The 27097-nt window shown below is 31.7% G+C and overlaps 1 protein-coding gene across 1 annotated transcript in view; it reads left to right on the top strand.

Moving 5' to 3' along the window:
* Positions 1–27097, top strand: part of Nrx-1 (Neurexin 1) — a 542497-nt gene that overhangs the window by 223482 nt on the left and 291918 nt on the right. Inside the window, exon 5 of the mRNA XM_085948211.1 lies at positions 26686–26821. Coding sequence (XP_085804337.1) covers positions 26686–26821 — 136 coding nt within the window. The remainder of the gene's footprint in view (positions 1–26685; positions 26822–27097) is intronic.

Genomic DNA, 27097 nt, shown 5'->3' with positions numbered 1-27097 from the left:
TTGTAAATATAGGTAGGTAATAATAGTGCTTACTAACTCGTGGCCTAATTCTCGCCGGAATGTGCACTGACCACAAATTTGCAAATTTGCCAGGAATGCTTTTGCAATTTGCATTCTCTGCGATGCAATGTTGCCTTGCATGCCAGTTGTAGCGAATAATATAATTAACACTAAGGTAGATAATAGGTACAAAGTATAACACTAGATCTATTATTAACTAATTTATTTATTTATTTAAGAATACAAAACATTGTGGACATAACAAATCTAAATTCAAGTCGTACACAACATGAGATTTACATTATAACAAATATATAGAATATTATAATAATAACAGAAAAACAAATTAAATCAAAACATACTTAAGTACAATTTAATACAGAAAAATAAAATTTTGAAAACAAAAAACATACAATTTTACACAGAAAAATAAAGTTTCAAAAACAAAATGCAAAGTACATCACTGAAAATGTCTATGTCTTTAGGGAGCGCATTTACTAATCTTGCACCCCTCGCTAATGGTGCCTGATAGGCTTGACATGAGGAAACGGTTCCGATCCAGAATAAATCATGGCTGTGACTACGTAGGTAATTGGCAGGCGCATGTAAATTAAAATTTATTAGGACACCAGGATTGGAAACCATCCCTCGCGCTAATAAGCAAAAGTGTTTCAAGAAATTAATTATTCACCAATAAAAATTAGCCTAAAGAGATTAAACTGTTATGTATCCGAAACTCCCCTCTCTATGATATCTCCCCAACGACATCGATACTCTAAGTTACTAATTATGTACCATTGTTAAGAATAATTGATCGGTGTGATTTCGACTATTGCAATGTACCTACCTACTCAATATTATATTATTTATCAACCCTAATTTATCCACCCTATCTAGCTGTGTTACTACATACATAAACCCTTGTACATGGACCAAGCATCACTAATATTACCTATTTACTGTTTCATATTTATACTAGGTATTGTAAATGATTCTTCCATCATTCAACTCGGATGATCCAACTTGTTGAAACTTAACTCAGCTCTGCTCACCGAGTTGCTTCATTGCGAGTCGAACTCTCCTGCGTTCTTTCGTTTTTATTTTTATACAATGCAACTGTAAATAATTGAGACATGACGAATAAATATCTCTGAAGATTAACATCCATCGGAGCTTATTACTGACACCTTCCACTAGACCAGGGGGGGGCAAACTTTTTGGATGGAGGGCCAAATTTAAGAATTCAAAATGAGCGGCCATATACCAAAATACCATTTTTAGATATACACTATTTATTATCACGAAAAATAAACATTACAAAAAAAAATAATGAGAAGAATGAAACTGTTGTACATTTTTTTTAAATTCAGGTGTTAATTTTGTAGTTGATATTCTCAAAACTGCTTGTAAATAGGCATCGGAGATATTTGATCGTAAAGAATTTTTATTGAGGTTCATGATCAAAAATGTTTGTTCACACAATATATAGGTTGATTTTTCTAGCATAATCTTTAAGTTGGTCGAATTTGTCTGAATTAAGGCGAAGTCTTCACTGAGCCTTTTTTAAAGAGGCACCTAGCGGAAAAATACGAAGCTTGCAATTTGAGACATTTTTTTGATAATTTACAATTTCAACTGTATTAATGAATAAATATGTATCTGAAAACATTAAAAATAAAAATATTTTTTATTTTAAGTCAAAGACAAACTTTCAATTGTAAAAAATGTAATAAAATGTGAATTTGTTCTATCGGTCCGCACCCTATTATTACATATATTTTATGGTCATATTTATTATTAAAATTTAGTTTATTAAGTTTTCTAAGCATCACCTAAGCGATTTTTGACAAATTAATAGTTTTAATATTTTTTATATCTATTTTAAAAAACATCGATTTTTATAAAAAATATAAATGTGTATAACTTGAAATCCTTTTTATTTATATTAATAAAAATATTTTATTTATATTTATAAAAATAATTGATTTGATATAAATAAAAAGGATTTCAAGTTATACACATTTATATTTTTTATAAAAATCGATGTTTTTTAAAATAGATATAAAAAATATTAAAACTATGAATTTGTCAAAAATCGCTTAGGTGATGCTTAGAAAACTTAATAAACTAAATTTTAATAATAAATATGACCATAAAATATATGTAATAATAGGGTGCGGACCGATAGAACAAATTCACATTTTATTACATTTTTTACAATTGAAAGTTTGTCTTTGACTTAAAATAAAAAATATTTTTATTTTTAATGTTTTCAGATACATATTTATTCATTAATACAGTTGAAAATGTAAATTATCAAAAAAATGTCTCAAATTGCAAGCTTCGTATTTTTCCGCTAGGTGCCTCTTTAAAAAAGGCTCAGTGAAGACTTCGCCTTAAGGGCATTGTAAAATTTGGAGATTTCTTCACGACGATGCAATTCTCTTAAATCAGTGTCACACTGCAGATCAATAATCTCAAGTTGTAGCTCTGTCGGCACACTATCAATATCTATTGAAATCGATCTTCAACGTAGAAAATAGTGGTTACATAGTGTGAGACGAGACGCAAGGAAGACGTACTGAGATGATACATTTACGAAACAACAAATTCTTCAAATTTTTATCTATTGTCAATATTCTTTAAAAAATATATAAAAAAGTTATTCGTAATCAGAAGTATAATTAATGATGGCGGGCCGCAGTTTGCCCCCCCCCCCCCCCCCCCCCCTGCTGACTAGATCATGTGAAGGATAGGGGCCAGTTGATAAGGATTTCCATTATCGAAAGCATAACAAAACCAAAGTCTTTGAATACAACTAAAGAGGCACTTATGAAAATTTAGTATCAATAAACTTAATGACATCTTTATAATCTTATCAGTATAATTATTGTATAGCCAGAAGAAAATTATAGCTATTTTTAACACTACAAAATGCCATTACGCCCAATTGCAATTTTGTTGAGTGAAACCACAGTGTAATAATTGCAGTGAAACGTCTATAAAAATACACAGACTTTGATGAAATCATATAAATCTAGTTTAACCTAACCGGAAAATAAAACTTGAAGCCCCACGCATTGTCTACCATCAAACGTGCATATTTGCAGCAAAATATTCGCAGCCAACTGCATTGAAAATTGAAAAACGATAGCAACGGCTAAAAATTAAAAAAAACCCAAAATAATTCAAAATTGTTATAATATATTACATAATAATATGATGTCTATTTCTCCATTTATTTATAATATTAATTATTTCACCTGCTTCATTTAAACGCACACAAAATGTTGTATAATTGATACTAATCGAATTTCAAATATAATGTCTTCTCTCTTTCCATATTATCCTCTTTTTCTGTTTTACCTTATATTACTCATGTGCACACAATTCAATAATTATTATCACATATTATATATATATATATATATTGAACATACATAATTTTTGAAACACTTCTGAGAAAATATATTATAACCAATAGAAAAAATCTTTTTGAAAAAAGTAAGACGCAGGAATCGAACATGCATCTCTCGGGTAATGCACCCATGCACATAGAACCACTATGCTAAATAAGTCATACTTAATTGTGACAAATTTATTTCAACTAATGGCCTTTAATACTCACTGGCGTGCTTTCTAAATTGAGCTACTATTGGCGCTCGGCTTTTGTATTTTAAATCAAAGTAGGTATTACTGTAATTACTAACCGACGTCACGGATCACTCCAAGATGTTTCATTGTAACTTACTTGTACTTGCTAATAATTTTTAAATAACACAAGATTTGAGAATTTAACATTCTAATTATTGTACATTCTACATACATAATTAAAAAATAAAATATTTATTATGTATTACTTATTTAAATTTTAAAATTATATTATAATATGTTCAAAAAGTAGAATGTTACATTTTTAAATCTTGTGAATTCTTCTTTTCTTTCGATCATGTCCGATCCTAATAGGATCATATGGGCCTCCACAGAGTTTGTATTGAGAGATTTTGTTTTTTACGAGAAATGGATGTCAGCCACTTGCTCAAGCTTTAGGTACATACCTGACACACACAAATTGAAAAACAATATGTGTACTTGCCAATTATTCTTGTGAATTATTCGTTGATTAAAAAAAATAGTTAATTGTAATTAATGTACTTAACAGTTTCTTTTCCTTAATAAATAAAATAAAAAGGTATGACGACCGCAAATTGAATAATATGATATAACAGTGTACAGCTGTGGTCGAAATAGTGTTTTTGTCACAGTCCCTAATTCGCAATAATTTAAGTTCGCAGCCTTCAAAGATCATTGTTTCAGTTAAGACAACATTTAAAACGTAAAAATTACACAGTTATTCTCTATCTAAGTCGTCTACTTTCTCATCTTTTGAGTACCTACTTAGTGTAAGAATATTTTTTTCATAAAATATAAATTTATTCGTCACCGAAATTGGTATTACATACTTTAATATATGCAAAATTTGATGCGAATTTTTGTTTCATTGGTCTGTACGAATCTTAAAAAAGACAGAGCATAACATTTCGAATCTATAATTTCTGATATTTTAAAAAAAATCACAAACTTACGGATAATAAAATATAAACTTAAGTTAGTATTCAATAAATATTCTTTATTAAAAGTACATTAAAAGAAAAACCGGAAAAAATTACCTTAACTTACATCATTAACTATAATATTCTATAGATTATTGACACATAAGTATAAAATACCTGCAAACTTAGCATTACTATGTGCTTAGTGGTGAAATTCTTCGTATTTGTATCAGTCAGTAAAAAAAATTATAAGTAAAAAAAAAAATATTTTTTAAGATTTTCCATAACAGGTAATTTGGTAATATACTAGAAAATTTCAGTTCAAATTGAAATTGAAATTTATTTATTTATCATTTCTCATTTTCTAATTTTAATAAATTCCTAACACGTTACCTAGTTCCATTCTTTATGAATAATGACATTGAAGTTAATGGCCCCACCAAACCACAGCCGCCCCGCACCTCACCCGGTCTTATTAGAGCTTATCACGGGACCCTACGTTTTGATGTGTCATCATGCTTTTTTATGACTGGGAATGTCTCAGGAGCAGTTACCCAAGACTAAGGTCACCATGCACTCAAATTTGCTTTGACTGAATTTACATTACTTTAAGTTAAGATATAGGTAAATCATTCTACAGTGGCACCATAGGTGATTCGCGCGTGTATTGAATTGCTTTCGACAGTACCTGTTTCAATGCTAGCAAACAATAACACTACAACTTCAAGCCGCATTTGCCGTACCCATGGTGCCACTGTAAAACGATTTACCTATACCCAAGAGAGAGATGAGTACGTAGAGGCAATATTAAAAATTGTAGTAAGTAACAAATTAAAGCTAATACAAAACTGCCGAACATTCTCAGTGAATAGATCTTCACGTTGGCAGTATGACGCCACAAATTTTCTAAATGCAATAAAATTGGCCTTTGTGGCGACCAGGTCGGACGGTCTGATGAGCAGCTCTTACCTTTGCGTACACATTTTTGGACATAATATGTTATGCTCTTCATGCATGTATTAATAAAGTATATCTTATCTATCTAAAAAAAACTCTTAATACAAACCTCCACTCTGTGGAGGCCCATAAGATCTTATTAAGATCGAGCATGAGCAAAAAAATGTATCTACTACAGATTTTTACAAACGGTTAAAATTTAAAAAAAAAAGTTTTTATATTAATTAATCCTTTTCTCAGTAGGTAATAAGGTTTTTACATTTTTTCTTGTATTAATTTATTATAATATAAAAGAGAATTTACGGGATTCGTTTTTAATGTGCATTTACCACTGGTATGTTTGGATAGTGACTGAAGATGCTGAAAGACAAACTTCGTATCTAAAAAAACGACAAATTTAATGGAATAGTAAAAACTTAATTCAATTATAATTTAAACATATAACAGCATTAAAAGTTTTGGAGAAAGCTATATAGGACATGGTTATAAATTTACTTCTAAAATATAATATGTTTCGAATGACTTAAGCTTTAAAGCTTCGTGGTGATATAAGACAGAGGAAACTGAAAATTATACATTAATTTATTCCGGTTTATATCTAATTCTATTACTTCATAAACCCCAAATGGAAATTGGAAAAGTTCTTCAGTCAACAATAAACGAAAACAACACGTGCATTATACCAAGAACTAAGATATCTAAAGCATTTATTCTCACACTGTGAGCATCAGATTGTGACTTTAGACTTTGATTATATTTATATTATATAATTTAATACTTTTTGATTTAAAATTTGTGGCTATCATCGGATTCCTGTGACCCAAATTTCAATTATAATATTATTTATTAAATATTCATTTTTCACGTACAATTTAAATTATAAGATAACGGATCCGCAATTTCTTAACATTACAAATTAATATTATTTCATAATCATTTCAACATATTATTTCATTGTGCGCCGGTCAATAAATAGCGGGTCAGAAACGATTGGGCATGTCACTCGATTACTTCCTTTTAAGGTTATTATTTCCTGGTATGGGGTAATTTTCACTTAATATAACTGTATTATTTCCGATTAGTAAATATTATATTAAGAGAACACATCATCTTCTGATAAATATTCAAGTCAAAGTAACAACAAATCACTTTGATCTTATCACCAGTTCACGTCTTCAGCTCACGTTAAATGTCATCCGCGTACCAAATCCCAACCGCAAGCCGTTGAGAAACTAGAGCCTCCGTTCTGCGGCGCTGCTGAATCGGCGTTACGGTTTTGCGGCTCGTTAGTCGTTACTCGGCTTGCAATCCACCCCTGCCGTTATATAATCATCCTTTGTTTGCCGCCGGACTCTGCGCAAATAATGCATAACTCAGTTGCACAAATCCATGAGGATTATTTTTGCGGTTTGCGTGGCTAAATATTTAATATTCTAGTATTCCGATGTTGACTTCAACGGGTGAATGTTTGTGACAGTAAATTCAATCCTTTGTACTTTGTAACAAATTTTAAACCTTGTACAAACACATATCTGTTTCACTATAACGGTTGTAAATAATAAATAGCAGTGGCGAAGACTCCATACTAGTCGATTATTTGAAGCCTACCTTCTTAAGAAAAATATTTTTTAATTGCATATTGACTTATAATCACTTGATTACATATTCTATAAAATAATTTATTTTGCCAACAAAAGATGCCGTATATGTAGGAATGTATTACACAGATAATTACAAAACAATCTTCAGAGGTTTTAAAAAATATACCACAGCGCGCCATCTGTCTTGACGTAAATAAAGTTTATGTTATGTTTCAAATAATTTTCATTTTTTTTTCATACGTTATATAGCCCCGCCCAGCCTATCAAATTGTATGGACTAAGGTAAGCTCCGATCGCAGAGCCTAAAACTAAATAATTACTAATTAAATAATTTTAAAAAAATAATTTTTATGGTGCTTAATCGAATTTTAATAAATATAGAATGTTTTTAAAAATAAAAAGAACTTTTATCTAATGATTTTTGATGTGTATAAATGTTTTGAAAAAATACATAATTTAAACTAATCGCTTAATTTTATGTCGTCAGTGAGTTTTTGAAGTTTCATTAAATTAGTGTGTCGTTGTCATCAGTGTGTACGTATTCATTAGTAGTAATATCGTATTATCTTCTTAAGTATAACTGACAAGTGTGTTCTTTTTATCAGATCTCCACAGCCTACCTCTTTCCAAAAGTCACCCTTCGGCACTGATAAATAGTCATAATTAATTTCTACTGGTTGTTTTTTTTTTAATTATCACTGTACGTAAACTAGTGAATGCTTTCCAACCTTTTTTGTGTTACTAACGTATACTTTGTTACTATTCTCAGACCCTTCAATTGACATTTTCAATCCGTAGTGGACCTTGGCCCTCTCACGAAAAGGTTAAGTAGTATATTTTTTACGAGAATAGATATTATTCAACTTATTAGCTCCATGCTCAGGGTTCAAACATACTTTGAAAAACCACATGTAAATTTGGCCAGATCCAGAATTCGAATCAATGCAGATGTTAACCTATTCAATATTTCGTTCCTAATGTGTCAATTACATTGAGCTACTTTACGAGCTGTTTGTTGGCGAATTTAAAAGCGGGTGATTCAGCTACTGCGATTGTGATGATGACACACAAAACTTTCCATTCGCTGAGAAGCCAACAAACTAGCCACTATTATGACATAACGTAGTTCGTTTTTTACCGGGAAGTCGCTACTACGCTCTAATGCGCAGACGCAGTAGGCCCACACGCCGGCGTGTAGCGTGTAAAGTTGACCGGCTTTCAACTTTTCTCGGTAGATTGTTTACAATCTGTTTGTTAGCTTGTTAGATGATGACACTGGGCGACTTTACAGTTAGATTGTAAATTCGCCAACAAGAAGCTCAATGTAATTGACGCATTGAACTATTTTAATATATATATATATATATAATATGTATGTGTATCAGTGGCGAAGGGTGGAGGTAGGCTGTTTAGATCCGATATAAATAGTAAAGACTAACCTTTGTCAATAAAGCGTAATTTGTTTTCATTGAACTAATACTACAATATGTAGATAGTGCTTGTTAGTTTTTAAAATTCAATTAAACCCTGCCTAATCCAGGCCATAGTAGATAATAGTCAAAAATATTCGTTTATCTATAATATAGTATCTAAAATAATTATGCCTTTAAACTATACATATATTTAAAAATTTTATTGATAGAAGAATATTTTTATCGTTATCGTTTGTGTTTTGGTTAGGCAGGGCTTAATGAATTTTAAAAAACTAACTAACACCATCTGTAATAATAATGTATTGTTAATTCACCGAAACAAATAAGTATGACTGAAAAAGTGTGCACTATTTTTGTCGGATTGCCCATAGTATACCTAAACTATTGTGCTTTAGTTTAGGCAGAATTGAAGTGAATTTTAAAAACTAACTAGCACCATCTGTAAATTGTAGTCTTAGTTCAATGAAAACAAATAAGTATGACTGACAAAGTTAAGTGTGCGCTATTTATGTCGAATCTTAACAGCATATCTTCACCACTCACCATCGATATGTAATTAATATTATGTGGATATAGTAATTACAACCAAATGTTAATATATTGACACATACATTCGCTCTATCATCACTCAGTCCAAAATCGGAGACAGGTTGTCCGAATCTTTAACATTAGTTCTAGTCAACCGTTGCGAAGATGGGTTTATAGCCTGAAACAGCTGTGAACGTAAATGACTAAATAATGTCAAGCGGAATTAACAAAAACAGTTTTGCTTCAAAACCATTATATTCCTTTCAACACAATAACAATCCATGAAGCCCAATGACAGGAGTTTATTGAAACAGTAATGAAGTAGTAGAGGTGAAACACTCAGACCTTTGAAAAAATTACATAAAATATTGTATAAAAATATCTTAACCAAGAAGACTGCTGTTGGCAAATAGAGTTTATATACCTACCTAATCATATTTCACTTCTTCTTATTGTGCCATCCCCTAGTGGAGGTCGGCCACCATCAAGGCGATATTGGATTTTTCGTCTGCTATCTGGAACAGTTCAGTGAAGCTGCACTCGTACCAATCACGGAGGTTCTTAAGCCACGAAATGCGGCGCCGTTGATCAATTCAACATTATTCGTAGAATGTTTATCACATTTAAATGGTCAAAGACATAGCTTATAATCAATATCTTTAGAATTATCTTCAAATGTGTAAATCTTGCCTATTTTTTGAATAATAAAATGCCTAATTCTTGTCAAATTTGGGATCACAAAGATTATAAAATATAATTTTTTATCGTAAATATGTCACTATATAATGTTAACATTAATTTTAATAATGGGTCTGTAATGCGTTTGAAAATTAATAAATCTAAAAACTATTAACACCACTGCACATCGATGTACAGAAATATGACTATATTCTAAAACATTAGAACGAGAGGTTTAAAAGAATACTATTTTATGTAATAAAAATACTTTATGTAATCATCAAATGTTTAAAATTAATATAAATGATAATAAGGCTTCAAAATTATATAAATAGATTATATATAACGTTTAAAGAATGTCCAGGATCATGCTTTGAAAATAGCATAAAATCTCCATGTTGACCTACGTTGAGCATGTGGGTATAGCTAAATAATAAAATAAATGGTGTTTTTCTTTGAGTTCTGATGTACTCGTAAGATATATAACGACAGATTATCTAGAACTTAACATGCGCCAAAATTCTGAGATTAATGAGTGTGTGAAAGGGTAGGGAAAGGCAACTCAACTAAGCTTTCAAGCGTATAAGCGGATGTCATTCTCTCATTCTCATTGATCTTTCCTCGAATGACAAGTGGGGGAATGCTATATTTTTGTCCTTTCATAATGTGGCCGAGGTACTGTAGTTTCCTGGTTTTGATACTATGCAGAACGTTTCGGTACTTCCCCATTCGATTGAGAACTTCAGTATTTGTCACCCGGTCAGTACAAGAAATTTTGAGAATGCGTATATACAGCCACATCTCGAAAAGAATTGAGAGAACATAACAACGTACCATACGCTGTCTCAAACCTAGGTTAAGATCTCGATTGCTAAGGAGGCGTCTCATTTTAAGAAATATAGATTATAGTAATTATTTAAGATATTTATTCATTGAAGTATTCTTGATAACTAATAATAATATAAACAAATATATGAAATAATTATACATGAATAGTATTAAAATACACAGTAATGATAAACTTAAGCCTAACATAAGTTTTTGAGACTAGGAGAAGCGTTCATTGAGCAGTGATATAACAAAAATCAGGCTGAAATATTTAAAAATAAACTAATAAAAAGCCTATATAAAAGTCACCGTTGTTGTAGCATCCATCTTTGTATCATACGTTGGCAGAGTCGATTACTTCCCTCGGCCAAACATAAAAGCTCCTTTCTGCTGACGTATCGACAGCTTTATTGATAGCTTTCTCCGGGCTTTATGGCTGGACTTTAACTCGGAAATTTTACACGAGAGCTTTCCTCCAAAGCTATTTTTCCGAATTATGTGACGACATTTAAATGCAAGTGACACCCTGTAATTTATTTCCGGGCTATATTGAACGGAAATTGATTGTTGGTTTTACATTTTCTATTATGACGCCACTTTAGGTTGATAATGAAGCGATTTTATTTATTGACTATAATTTATATCCTTTTTAGACTATGTATTTTATTCAACGAATAATTCACAAGATTTTAGAATGTAACATTCTATATTATATTGAACATACATAATTTGTTAGTGTGTGTTTACCTTTGGTGAGTGTACACGGCGCCTGAATATGCCGAAAGGCGAAACCCGGGTCGCAAAAAACGACTTAAATGAAATAGTACAGAGCTTGAATCCATTAGAATTTAAGAACTACTAGTTGAAATTGTGTCGTTAAAACGCGACGATCGCTCAAACCGTATCAGATTTAGCGCAACGAAGGTCGAACAGATGCGTTTTGGATGAGTCACTCTGTGGTTAACGCGGCCTCGATCGTATCGTATCGGATAGAGCGCGATAGAGTCTTAGCTTTAACAAGCCTTGTCGAGTCGGCTGTTTTGAAGTAACTAAATGTAACTACATTACCGCTTGACCCATAACGCGTGACTGCTTGTCGCCTAGTCTTGTGACAATATCTAGGGATTTGAGGTAGGTGGTTGATATCACGAGAGATGACATTTTGCAGAAAGAGCTCGCTATCCGATTGGGAATCTCTGTAGCCTGGAGCAACATTCAACTCGATGCGGAGTGTCTGTGACTCACGATTGTACTCGGTCAAAACCAAATGCCGCCTATTCAACGCTTACATTCTGACGGTGCTGCTTTACGGTAACGAATACGAATACATACAAAGACTCAGAGCAACCGTATACTGAGTTTCGAAAACATATATTTGCGGTGTATACTGGGTGTGCGGTGGGTATGACTTTAGGAGCAACGAGGAGATAAGAGAACGCACCAAGCAGCTTCTCGTCACGCTGAGAGTGAAAAGGCCAGATTAGACCTACCTTGGCCAGAAGAGAACCTCAACCTGGCTTGCCTGTTATTCAAGCCGACTGGATTCCGGTGACCTGCAAGGCCGCTAAATACTATCTATAGAGTGTATACGGCAAATCTACGGGATGCTAGTTTGACCTGTAACGAAACAAGACAACTGGCGAGCGACAGGAATTCTTGGAGGCGCCACGTGGTATCCATATGCTTCAACTAAAGTGAGGATATGGCCGAAGAAGAAGAAGAAGGGAAAAGCGAACATAATTAGCCCAACCAATAGCAAAACATCGTTTATCACAAATATTCAAATGTGGTCTTAAAACAGCTACAGTTATAATTTAGTGAGTGTTTATTTTAATGTGTTTTTACTCTTTAGCTTTGTCTACGTATTTTTCACATAAAAACAACTAAACTAAACAATCATTACGCCGAGATAAAAACATACATCACCCGAAACGTCAACAGCAAAAGGAACACCATCAAAATAATATTTGAAACAACAGTTTATACGGTGTTATTTTAATCAACGCTTATACTATGAAGTGAAAGCAAAACATCGGTCAGCCTTATGAGGCTTCGCAATATGTTTGCCTCGGCGATCCATCAAAGTCACAGGACCTCGCGAGGCTCTGTTGGAAAAGGATCGGGAGAGGGAGAGGTCTCGAGGAAGACGCATAGCATTGCATTATTCACTGAGAGTGAGGTATTGTTACGTTTACTCCATTTGGTGATTGGTCGGAAATCCCTTTTGCAAAATTACTTCTACCACACCTGATGCTATCATGTTAAACAACTTAATATCACAAATTAAAAGTTGAAGACATTCGCAAGATGACACATATTAATAAAAAAAGAACTTTTTATATACCATGTTTTTAAATTTTCTGTTAAATCATATAAACAATTCTATATATTATTTTATAAATAATTTAGGACAAGTAAGCCAATTGTCAACAAATCATTTTTTTGTTATTTTGCACCAAAAAAATATAGAATGCTGAAAAGTCATTTTGATTTCCATAGTAACGAACGTATATATTAATAATTTAGTTGCTAGGACCACCCCCTTAGCAACTTATAATAGTGGATTGGATTACAGATTTCTTCCGAAATAACTTTTCATACAAAACATAATTAACTGAAAATGAATTCAATTCTACTTAAAGATGGCTAGAAGTATTGAAAGAATGCATTGGCATCGTGTTCTGATATATTCTAAAAGTTTCAAATGTCTATCTATTCGGGAAGTTAGTTAACAATCGATTGCAAGATTTGTACTGGATAAACAACCACCGGACAAACAAGAATACGAGCTAAGAAAAATGTGGTAAAAACGTAGTAATAATAATAATAACCAATACAACTGCACGTAAAATAGTTCGATTTGAAAATCGAATTGGCTTCAAAATTTTCTATATGTAAAGTCAAAATTCTATAGAATCCCCTAAATTTAAATACACATTTAAAAGGTAACAGGTAAATTAAATCCAGTCGCGGGATCCTTATTTGAAACTCCTAATTATTTCGATAAGGTCTTTATAAAATATGTTCTCTACACCAATATAAACGCAAGCTTTATTCTATTGGCCAAATTATGTTTTGTGAGGAGGTTGTAAATTAATATGTACTCATAGAAATCTGAATTAAACTGATTTGGTTACGCTGTGCAGACTACAATAGACACTAATGAAATATGTGATGAAATACGTTTAACCATATTACACCTTCTTTTTTTGTGATTTTACCAAGGCTTTGACTGCGACTCGCTGTCATATCGCCTCTTCTCTTCTAGAAGGGGATCCGACGATCAGGTCCTCACTCCTATTCTGATAAATAACTTTACAATTTTGCCTAGGTCTTCCGTCTTACTCACCGCCAGGACACCGTTCAATTCGTCGACATTCTCATAGATATCCGCAATTCGCAGCTGTACTCTGTGAAGTTCATATTTAGGGCTTTGTAATATTTACAATGTCCTCTAAAACATGACATTCATCGCAGAGCTGCGATTCGCTTCTTCCCATGAGGACATAATATCTTTTGCCCATGGTGTGTCCTGTTCTTAGCCTCAGTATTAACTTAAGCTCATTCCTCGTCAAAGAAGACTCTACAAACCAGGGCACCTCTCGTGGTGATGGTAGAATAGACTTACTCCATTTCCACTTTTCTAATAATGCCCTATGGTGAAAATCTAACCACATACTTTGGCATATTTTCTTTATAGCCTCATTTCAGTCTAGGTTTTCTGGTATCCTATTACACCTTAAAACGACTTGGTCTAATATAGAGTTTTTTCAAGATTTTTTCTAATCGGTAGGTATGTTTTTAATGTGTTATAATAATTATGTTCAATAAAAAATGTTACATTCTTAAAACTTAGAAATCGAGACAATTAATTACTATTTTTATTTTGATTCTAACTACAAAAACTAGTCGCCAATATTGACCAAATTTTAAGGAAAAAAACAATTCATACGTATATCAATGAGATAATTTAGCGGTGTCGAATTCGATTGATTCAGGTTCCCAAGTTCGAGTCCCATCCGTTCCTATATGTATTTTACAACGTTTTTATTAGCTCGTGTTTTTGTTTGTCCGGTGGTTGTTTGTCCAGTACAAACCTTGCAATCGATTTTTAACTAACTTTCCGGCTAGCTAGATATTTGCAACTTTTAGAATATATCAGAACACGATGTCAATGCATTCTTTTAATACTTTTAGCCATCTTTAAGCAGAATTGAATTCATGTTCAGTTAATTCTGTTTTGTATGGAAAGTTATTTCAAAAAAATCAGTAAATAGTAAAAGACTATTGGTTGCTAAGTGGGTGGTCCTAGAAACTAAATTATTCATATATACGTGCGTTACTATGGAAATCAAAATGAAATGTTAAAATGACATTTACTTCATATCAAGTACAAGTTTGAGCATATTGAGCATAATAATTTGACAGCAAATTTTAAAACGTTGTATATAAAAAGTTCTTTTTGTCTTGTAATTATTTCATGATTTCATAATTATCGACGATTTGACGTAGTCTATATACTTTATAATGCATACACTTCCCGCAAGTGGATCTCGGATTTGAATACCGGATTCAAATCAACATGATTTTGTACCTATATCATGGAACTAATAGCTTGATCCAGTCAGTGACTAACATCCATTTATTGTTTGAAAATATATTACAGAACCTCTTCGCCAGACAGCCAAGATCCAAATCGGATTATTTACCGGCGCCAAGGTAGCAATCGTCCAGATAATAATCCTGGCATCGAAATGACATTGCCAAACTAGCGACTTCAGGGGTAGGGGCACCAAATCGTCCTACTCCGCTTTGCAGAAGTGTCGAGAGTCTGTTGTTTATTACGTCTGATTTCAGCCATAATAGGATGGCTTCAACAAATATTTCACAATCCATTATTCTTGACTATTCTGTCAGACTGCGGGTCGCACACCACCGCTAAGATAGATTGAATACAACCCACGTCCCTGTTGAGTCATTTTATCAAAACAGAAACCCATTTCGCGTTGAATTTTAAAGAGAAGATCCCTTGTATGCGCGTTGCTTCAATGTCACAATTATTCAACCCCAATTTACTAGGACAATATTGGAGGAAAGCTTTCATACTCGACTTTTTTATCCTTGGAAATTGTGTTTTTATATTTCTACCGTAAAATTTTGCATTTTACAATCAGAAGGTTTCCAATATTTGATTATATTATTTGAATTATTTAATTTAAAAATATCTTAGATGTATTCAGTGTCATTTATAGATATTTATTCTTGGCCCAGTTTTTGATTAAATCTACAAACCAAAAATATACTTCTACCAACGAGAGTTATTGAATTTATTTAGTCGATAGTACCCAATAACTCCAAATTATATTATTGAGGTCGTATTTTGTAATGTAATAATTATAAGTATATTATTTTTCTAAAAAATATAAATAATAGACAAACTTCAAGGAGAATAAATACAAAGATTGCGATTTGAGACATTTTTTGAGAACCTACATTTTAAAAGGTTTAATTCATAAATCATCATCAGCCGGAGTCGATTCATTGCTGGGTGAAGACCTTCCTCAGCTCCCAACACTCTTCTCGGTCCCTAGTTATTTACTGCCATGTATGTACATCTGCCGAACTTTATGAGTTCGTCTACCCAGCGACTTTAGGGCGTCCCTGTAGGTACCACTCTATGACGACATTTATCCAACGGTTGTTCACTCACTGAGCGACGTATCCAGTCCATTGTCATTTCATCTGCATAGCGATCTCAAGAGTACGCGATAAATTAATAAACACGTATACAGTATAAGTATAATACAGTTTAAATAGTACATAAGAAAAGTATAAGTATACTTAGTAACAATGTATATTCGTTAAAAATCTCATCTTATCATTAGATATTATTTTATGGTCATGTTTATTATCAAAATTTAGTTTATTGAACATTCTCTAACGTAAAGAAACGATTTTAGATAAATTAATAGTTTTTAATGTTTTTTTTTATATTTATATTTACCTTATCACTGCTAGCCAATTTTTACTAGGTGGACACTTGTAGACCAGCTATTTTTGAAATAAAATAAATCATTTAAAAAATATGAAATAGGAACGAAATGATAAATATTTGTGAAAACTTAGCAACACAATATGTTTATCAAGTTTATCGTGAATATTTTCACACTAAAATGATAAATATTGTTTAGAAAATATACACAGAATGTTTATTCAGAAGTTATGACGTTTACAAGAACCCGCGAATATATTCGTCCGTGGCCTGATGCGACATACATGCTTTGGTGAGTTAATTCGTCCGTGGCACGGATCAGGTTAACTTGAAATCCTTTATATTTATATCAAATTGTGCTTTAATATTGTGATAATACCAGAATAAGGTATTTCTAATTTCTGTGTGATCACAATATTATACTTTGAAAATTCTGAATATTGACATATATATCAATTGCACTGAAAGAATTTGGACTATAAATTCAATACATTATGTTGAGAAATTTAAATTAAGTCAAGTTTACCATTCTGACGTTCGTACCTAAGCAATGCTCTCCATTTTTTATGTCCATTGTGATTTTTTACTCAAGTCTAGTGATAAACGGTTTAAACAATTTTTAAAGGATTTTTTAACTAATCAATAATGCCAAATTGTAATATTATTGGCTTTTAATCTACTCGTCGTGACAGGTTGTCTTTTTATATCCCATACAGATTGACAAATAAATCTTAAATCACTGATGTGCAGTTCTCTCCAAATGAACCTGCAATGCAAAGTCACTTGTGGCTAACTTAATCGGTGGACTAGTGGTTTTTTATTTGCTTCACTTTAAAATACTTAGGCTCTATCTTTATTAATAGAAGAAGTTTTTTTTCAACATCTTTTATACCTACTATTGCCCCGCAGGCATATATGATTGAATATCTGATATTATTTTTAATTCATTTACAGCGGTCAATGACTTCAGACCTTGTCAGCATTATTTCAACAGTGTAAGAATTAGCAAGTCATTTAAACTATCGCAAATTTGTCGCATCTGTAGTCAGCATATTCTACACGCGTGACATTCTTCGATGTGATCGAAACGTTCGAAGTGCAATAATGCGGATGTCAGCAAATTTCTCAATTGCAAACTTCATCAATGACTAGCAATTTACCAAATTTAATATTCATGCATATAATTAGCGGGTAGTTGATGAGTTAGTTAATCTAAATACTTTTTAGTATCAATCCTAATCTCAGTCCGATCAGTAAGCTTCGTGTCAGTCGCTCCGCACCGCATTCTATTCCACTAAGACTCGGACATCGGAACAGTATCATAAGTATTATAACATAATGCTTTTGTAACATACTCTTATACAAACTCTTTACGCTGCAAATAAAACTCGCTTCTCCTTCCACCGGAGCAACCATCAAATCTCGACTTCTAATCTTTCCTCCTGACGACTTTCCATCAACACCTCCTGGTCATCCCCAATCACAGCGATTTCAACCCTCAACAACCAGACCCGCCAAAAATTGATGTACTGTGCAATATATTAAATCTCATTATTCCGATACATTTAATAATAACTGGAGTTCTACGACGTGCCTACGCTATGCTACGCTAGATATAAAAGTCTCTGTCATAAAATCATAAAAAGCGCCATCTGTTAGGCGCGATTAAAAGTTGACAGCGTAAAAAATGAGCATAATCCCGCCAAAACGAAATGAAAATGAGCCTTTAAACATCTTTATTGCTCAGAATAAACTGTCGCTGTGAAAATACATAGTACAGAGTATAAAATACAATCGTGATTTTGGATTATTTTTCAACCCTTTTATGTATACTAAAATAACTCTACTATCTTGATAATAGACTATAATTTTGTATGATATTTAAACTACGCAAAATAAGTTGTCTGCTGGCATAATTATGAATGAAAATCACTAAAACGTTCTTTTCAAAAAAAGAACGTTTGCTCACATAGTTAGTAGTGTACGTAAAACAACATTACTCAATTTTAACTTGGAAATTTTATTATCTATCCCTTTCTCATATTCTTCGACTCTTTCTTACTTCCTATATCATAGAATTGACGCTAATAAAACGTAAAACTTTGGTATTTATACTAAATTAAATAAGTAGAATATTTAGTATTAAATAAACTTTATACGAGATAATACCTGCCGATAATATGTTTAAAACTAATGACTCGGTCATCACAATGGCTAAATTTAATTCACTTGAAAATGTCTCTCTAAGGCAGATGACATCGGTCATTAATAAAAGAAGTATAAAAATTTGAGTTTTAATAAATTAAATTAATAATACAATGCATTTCCACCACGATTTGACAGTTAACACAATAAAAGAAAAGGGCTAAGGCATGGTTGGTAATTACATGTTAATTGTACGCATTACATTTCACCGTAGCACAGTTTACGGTGAACCACCTTACTGAAAAGAGATGGCCTTATAGCATTGAGATCAAAACATTGCAAAACATTGCGCGTTGTTCGTGGAGTATTTCCAACAATAATGTTCAAATTTTATTAGATTCGATAATAACGTTAATTTGATAGGTACGGCTTGATACTTACGAGCACCTACCAAAATTTTAAATAAATTACCTATACGATATTATTGTATTTATAATTTACTGGTTGCGCTTTTTACGGATCTAGGGATAGATACAATTACAGATAGAAGATATAATTAACTGTTTTTTATATTCAAACGAATAATTCACAAGATTTAAGAATGTAACACTATTTTTATGATCAATTCACGTGGGCGCGAATCCTGAGAGACGCACGTTAGAATCCTGTTGGGTGTCGTATTTTTTTCAAAAAAGATTTTTTCAATTGGTTTTATATTTCTCAAATTATGTATGTTCAATAAAAAGAATGTTACAGTCTTAAATCTTTTGAATTATTCGTTTGAATAAAAAAAATAGTTAATTGTATCTTTTTACATTAAACAATATTATTAAATCGAAATATGAACTTTTTATTTGTTACTATAAGGTTTCAATACTTAGACTTTAATAAATTTCAAGTTATCGAGATATACAGAGCAATTACTTGTTGCTAGTATTAATATCACTTAAATGCTCAGCTATTAAAAATACAATATCATTTTATGTTACTTCATAGAATCGTCAAATCTAATCTAGTTAGTATATTGCATAAAATTGTATGCAGTCTAATGCGACAGTTGCATGGCCATTATAAAAATACAGACATTGTAGTACCATGATTCAATATCTTTTGGTAATAAAATGTATTAAGTGATGCATGTTGAAGGTTTTGTTTATTAGTTGCATAAGTTTGTGATATTTTTCAACATCTTCCAAATTTATAGCTACCTTTTTACAGAGAATTTTGTTTAACTAAAATATCCAATGAAATATTAAATATACCTACTACGGCTAATATTGAAACTCATAACAAATATTTTGTATTACCTAATAAGACATGTTATTTTAATACTTATATTCTTTGCAAGTTACTCAGTCATCTCAAATGTTCATATTATGTAAGACATGCAAGAAAAGTTTCAGATGCATCAACCTTTGAAAGTAAAATAAATTCTGTAATATTATCAAAACTTCGACGAATGCAGAGTTTATATAGTTACGTGCACGATGAAAAGTTTCGTCAGTTTTGTAGTAAGCGAGTTTTGTTAGTAGAACGCATCGAAACTTACAACTTTCGCAATTTTACTATTCTGTCTAGTTTAATAATAGTATGCAAGTTGTCGATGAAATGAGGGCGACGAGCTTTTATAGAAGTAATATACTACATAAAATATAATGAGTTAAATACTTAAATGTTGACATTATATAAAACTAACTAACTATGGGGGTCAAAAACCAACCCTTGTCAGCAAACGCTGAGAGACTACAGCGACGCGATATTCAGCTCATTATTACATTATTGCATACGTCAATAAATATCTGATTGCAATTTATAGAATATTCATTTAATCTACTGTCAGTGCATTATTCAATTTTGGCATAGCTTATCGCATATTATTGAATATGCATTCTTCCGCCTTGAACTTTTAACCGTTGCACAATCTTATACATTTCCTGATACAACATTAAAGCGCCTGTATACGTGCATGAAATTACTGTCCGTAATAGTGCTTATTTAAAACTATCATGACAATAACTGTTTACACGTATAAGTGCTGACTGTCTCTCCAATCTCATTTTTTAAGAGCAAGCGAGACGCGAGGTTGTCATTTTACCAAGTTTTTGTTAGCTCGTATTCTTGTTTGTCCGGTGGTTGTTTATCAAGTATAAATCTTGCAATCGATTTTTAACTAACTTCCCGACTAGCTAGATATTTAAAACTTTTAGAATATATCAGAACACGATGTCAATGCATTCTTTTAATACTTTTAGCCATCTTTAAGTAGAATTGAATTCATTTTCAGTTAATTCTGTTTTGTATGAAAAGTTATTTTGGAAGAAATCCACAATCTAATCCACTATTATTGGTTGCTAAGGCGGTGGTCTTAGAAACTAAATTATTAATATATACGTGAGTTACTATGGAAATCAAAATAACATTTCAGTATTCTATATTTGTTTGTTGCAAAATAGCAAAAAAATGATTTGTTCACAATTGCCTTATTTGTTCTAAATTATTAATACATAGAATTGTCAAGTTTATATGATTCAACAGAAAATTTAAAAACGTGGTATATAAACAGTTCTTTTTATCTTGTAATTATTATACTACCATCTGAGAGGTCATATTGAAAATCGGTTAAGCTCAAAATGAGTAGCTCATTTTTTTACCGGCATGTTCGCCCCCTATCGCTCTACTGCGCATGCGCAGATCATAAACTAATCTTACTTGCGCGTAATAAATCATCACAATTCGGAAGCTTCCAAACTTGTTTGATTTGTGCACGCAATCTTGCCAACTACAGGATAATACATGTTTCCCCATACATTTTCATAATGTGCACAGTACATCTATGCACGTGTAAACGGGGTATTAAGTCAACATGATTCAAATTTTTGTTCTGAAAATTTTGTCTGGGACACTTCTCTTTCATAGCAGAATTACCAGTAGATTATATAAATACTGATTTCATTGTGTTATCAATGTCGCGTCCTCCAACGTTAAAATATTATTGTTACCATGGAAACAGTATCTTCAAAAAGCGCCATTTTCCCAGTAAGAAAACCTATAAAAGTTTTCAAGTCGCCCGGGAAGTAACCTACTTTTTTGTTCCGCCATCAACCGACACCGCGCAGAATATTATATTAATTAAATGATCACGTAAGGAAATAATTATGCAAATTTAATCGTAGACCACTGCAAGGATGCAGGTCAAGGAAACAAAACGGTTCTAGCTATAATACGTACTCTGTTTCACGCATGGATTCTTGCGAGCACACGAATTGTAGTGGATAAAAAAAATATACATATTAATATAGCAAAAATACATTTACAAACCACACCTATGAATGTAATAAATTGTATCCATAGGTATCAGTGGCGAAGGGTGGAGGTAGACTGTTAAGATCCGCCTTAAATAGTGCACACTATACTTTGTCAGTCATACGTATTTGTTTTCATTGAAATAAGACTACAAATTGCAGACGGTGTTGGTTACTTTTTAAAATTCAATTAAGCCCTGCGAAACTAAGCCACATTTGATAATAGTTTAAAAAAATACTTATCTATCTACAAAATATATAAAATTATGCAATTAAATCATACATAAATTTGGCTATTTTATTGATAGAATAATATTTGTATCTATTATAGTTTGGTCTAGACAGGGCATAATGAATTTAAAAAAGTGATCCAACGAAAACAAAAAAGTATGAATGAAAAAGTATGCATAATTTCATTCATACTTATAGCCCAAAATATGCTAAAACTATTGTGGTTTGGTTTAGGCAGGGCCTAATTGATTTTTAAAAACTAACCAATACCAACTTTGTGGTCTTAGTTCAATAAAAACAAACACGTATGATTAAAAAAGTTTAATGTGCACTATTTATGTCGGATATTAACTGCCTACTTCCATCCTTCGCTACTGATAGGTATCATACTTTAATTTAATGTATTCATAAAAACCACTAAGTAATCATGCAATTAGAATAATATTTCATTTGACAAACTGAACATGCCCAAGATGTGATAATATAAGATTATTAGAATTTGAATTACCTCAGATAAAATATAGTTATAAGAAATAATTCGTATGAATCAGACACGGATCGATAACTTTACTTAGAGGCTAAAGCAATCACCCAGAAAAGTGGAAGACATGAGTTCGAGTCTGACTCTTTTCCATAAGAAACTTACTTGCTTCAACGTTAGATATTATTTACATAACATAACCTCACATCTTTCCTTATCGAATATTTCAGTGCTTTTCATTCTCATACCTGTGCTTTTTGAATCTTTCTTGAAAACTGCGTTTTAGGCACAACTGCTGAACACTTGAGATTCATTATTTAGACTGATAAAAACATATTCTTTCTAATAGATAGATACGTTATATTTTAAGGTAGTAGAATATCTTATATTTCTTAACAAAATATCATGTGTGTGACCGGAATTCTTGGATGAAAGCTTTCTAAATTATACTGCTAAGAGCTCTAGGGCAATTTACTTAACAGATAAAACTATCCGATATACATAATATTGCTAGGTTGGTAGATATTAGGCACATGTATATTTTGAATAGATCTTATCGTACTGTTAAGAATTGATTAGTTTTGTCAGGTTTTTTTTTATTTAAATGTGAAATAAGCTCTTTCTCTGCTAAAATTAAATGGTGTCATTGAAGAATACACAATACAAATACTATTTTAACTACATAATTAAAACTATACAGATTATTATGTAGAATTCATAATATTATTATGAACTATATTACAACTCTTGGTTTTATTATGGTTAAGTCCATTCTAGAAAAACTTATTTTTAATGTTTCTAATACAATACCATGCTCACTATGGCCAAGCAGTTAATATGTCGGTGTTATGGATAAAACAGCGAAAAACAATACAATATCTAGTACACTTTGCCTTGTAAGTATAATATTTAGCATTTTACGTAACTGTTCATCTAAATCAGGGGTCGTCAACCTTTTTATGCCAACCGCCCATTTTTGCTTATTTTTCATGGTTAAAATTTCCTTACCGCCCACCAACATCGCTATAAGTATTTCAATCTAGAATATGGGTAAAAAAAATTCTAGAAGGAAGTTAGGAGATTTGAAAAAACAAGTTTTTATAACCAACATTTTATTCATTACAACAAAAAAGAGTGTGTACACATATTGAAAAAAAACGAGAAATTTTAAAAATCAAATTCAATAATTAATGACAACCTTGAACCTGATGCTGCGTGACTAAATATTTCAAGTCTGGTTCAATGTTTGTTAAAAACAAATGAAAGTCTCCTCTTTCAGTGATTTTCAGACGATTTCTTTGTTTTGTCATGATGTTATTCACCACACTGAAACCTGATTCAACAAGATATTATGTGGGAAAGGGTATTAAAATATATTTCATTGTTTCCCCACATTTTTTTATACAAATCAGGTATTTTTTTATTTTGCCAAAGTTTTTGGCTTCCGGAAATATTGAAAATATTTTTGCTCTCTTCGTCATATTTCACTTATCTTGATAAATTATATCAACCTCATCCAAATTTACTGTGAAAGGATTTATCATCCAATTATTATATTTCTTTAAATTTAAAATGTCTTTGAATCTTATTTCTATATCAATTTTAAGTTTGCTGATATGGCAACTAAACCTTTCGATTTCTTCTGGTGTATATCTTCTTTTATAAATAATAATTCGGGAAATTGATAAAATTCTCTCTCCCAAAGGTTACGATGGAGAAGATCAAGTTTTTCGATAAATAATGACACGGTATTTTTACAACTAATAAGTGCTTTAGTGGCACCTTGAAGCTGCAGGTTAATTAATTCATTAAATCGTTTGAAAATATCTGCCAAATAAAAAGCACCATGCTTAACTGTGTTCAATTGTTGATAGATATCTCCCTCGTGATTTACCTCTAAAAACTGCATTATACTGTCATATTATAATGCTACAAAGCAAGACAGGCATGCACATTTAGAGAGCCAACAAACTTATGTGTGTAAAAATAGCTTGATAAATTGCTCATCATTGTCCTCGCAAAAAACAGCTGCATATCTGAGAGCATTATCTTACCACTTTTTGCATCAGATAAAGCAATCATTTCAGCCTGCGTTCGGTTCCCAGGGCGAAATTCTAAGAATTTGCAATTATGCACGTGTTACTTTCTAAATGCAACAATGAAAAAAGTTAATCCGATCACAGAGTGTTTAGTCCATGGATGAAGCTATGCCGAAAAACAAAAATTGTGAAGCGAAATTTTCAAAGATTTTAGGGTAAAAGCAAAAATCGCCCACCGCCCACTAGTTGGCGGTACAGACCAGGTTGACGACCCGTGATTTAAATAATATTAGTTGATAATCCATTCATAAGAAATATATGTTTCAGAGGTTTTTTACCAATATCTCCGCGTTTGACAATTTACAAACGTTAGGTAGGTACTGATAGAGTTAATCTAAAATTCGATGGAAATATTATGGTAGCTGTTTATGACAGAATGACAATGTTAACATTACAAAGTAGGCTAAAAACAAAGCTAATTATTTAAACATTAGTTTTGGTAAGGTTTTTTTCAGTTTACCTTCAATTATTTAGGGTTTGAATTTATATAACAATGTATTTTATTTTAACGTCTTTGTTTTTCATATAATATTATATTTCCATTTGATAATGTTAGCATAGTTAGTAATGTAATATTACATAATAAAAATTATTAAGCAAATAGTTGGAGTTACGAGTAGTATTTGTTTTATGTATATTTAAATGAAACTTATTTCATTTGTGACATTATGATAAAACCACAAAATATAATATTTATATAAATAGCGTTAGTTCTGTGTTGACATTAATATTTCAAAATATCTTCATTAGAGAAGAACTACAATTATTATGTGAATTCTCTGGTTGCCAGTAATTTCAAAAATTTAACAGAAAATAATGAGATATTTGTGAATTATTATATTTGTAGAGATATAGAATTACAAATTAAATATCTATTTTCTATAGTGTCAAATTATAGCAAACTCGATAAGGAGCTGACCTTAATTATTATAAATTCTGCATATCCATTTTTCACTTAGTCAGTCATTCATTGACGCAAACGCCAGATAATAACTGACTCGATTATTTCAATAGAATGAATATTATTTTGACTGTATAAATAGCGAATAATATTTCATCCGAAATGTCACTCGAATATAAATTCCCGGACTGTTACTATCTCAGTCTCTATATCGCTTCGCATAACATCTCATTGTACCGAAATTCGGGCCTCGGAACATTATCACAAGTATTCTAAGTATTGTGACATAACTACTGTAACATACTATTGTACCGACTGTTTACGTCGCAAATAAAACTCGCTCCTGTATTCATCTTCGACTTCTTCATCATCATCCTCAACACCTTGACCTACGACACTTTGATGACTCCCACAGTGGTAACTCAAATCGAACCCTACATTTGTGACACCCGACTTTGAAAGCAACGCAACTTCTGACCAACAAATTCAATCAATTCAAGATGATGCCGAGGACTAGCTAGACATTTGAAACTTTTAGAATACCTATATCAAAACACGATGCCAATGCATTCTTTTAATACTTTTAGCCATCTTTAAGCAGAATTGAATTCATTTTCAGTTAATTCTGTTTTGTATGGAAAGTTATTTCAGAAAAATCCGTAAAAAGTAAAAGACTATTATTTGTTGCTATGGGGGTGGTCCTAGCAAATAAATTATTAATATATACGTGCGTTACTATGGAAATCAAAATGAAATGTCAAAATGACATTTCAGTATTCTATATTTGTTTGTTTGTTTTTTATTTACTTCATATCAAGTATAAGTTTGAGAATATTAAGCATAATAATTCAACAGAAAATTTAAAAACATTGTACTTAAAAAGTTCTTTTTATCTTGTAATTATTTATAATTATAGTTTATGTTTATCTAATTGTTATTTTTTTTCTTATTTTCAGAATCTACGAGGCAATCAAACGGATGCCTGCGAGAGACAGGACCCTTGCCAGCATGGCGGAATATGCATATCAACAGACTCAGGCCCTATCTGCGAGTGCAGAAACTTGGAGTATGAAGGAGCATATTGCGAAAAAGGTTTGTGTTTCTTTTTTATAAATAAACATAAATAAGGTATATAAAGATGTTTTTTAAACCCGATAAATAGATTATCACTTGAAAATGATTTCTTACATATGGCTACCGCGGCTATTCTTGGTGAAACACATTCGGTACGTCCAATGTGGGCGTCTTTTTCAAGCACTGGTGGCCAAATAACACGAATCACATAAACAATGTTGGATTCCAAAGCGTCAATTGTTACTAGTTTCTCAGCATAAACCAGTGGCTTAACGTAACTTCACAGGAAAAAAT

The sequence above is a fragment of the Rhyacophila brunnea genome, unplaced genomic scaffold (assembly GCF_057557595.1).
Source record: "Rhyacophila brunnea isolate RB1 unplaced genomic scaffold, BYU_Rbru_1.0 scaffold_20, whole genome shotgun sequence".
Taxonomy (NCBI): domain Eukaryota; kingdom Metazoa; phylum Arthropoda; class Insecta; order Trichoptera; family Rhyacophilidae; genus Rhyacophila; species Rhyacophila brunnea.
Note: the sequence above shows the minus strand (reverse complement) of the source record. Positions and strands in the feature narration are given on the sequence as shown.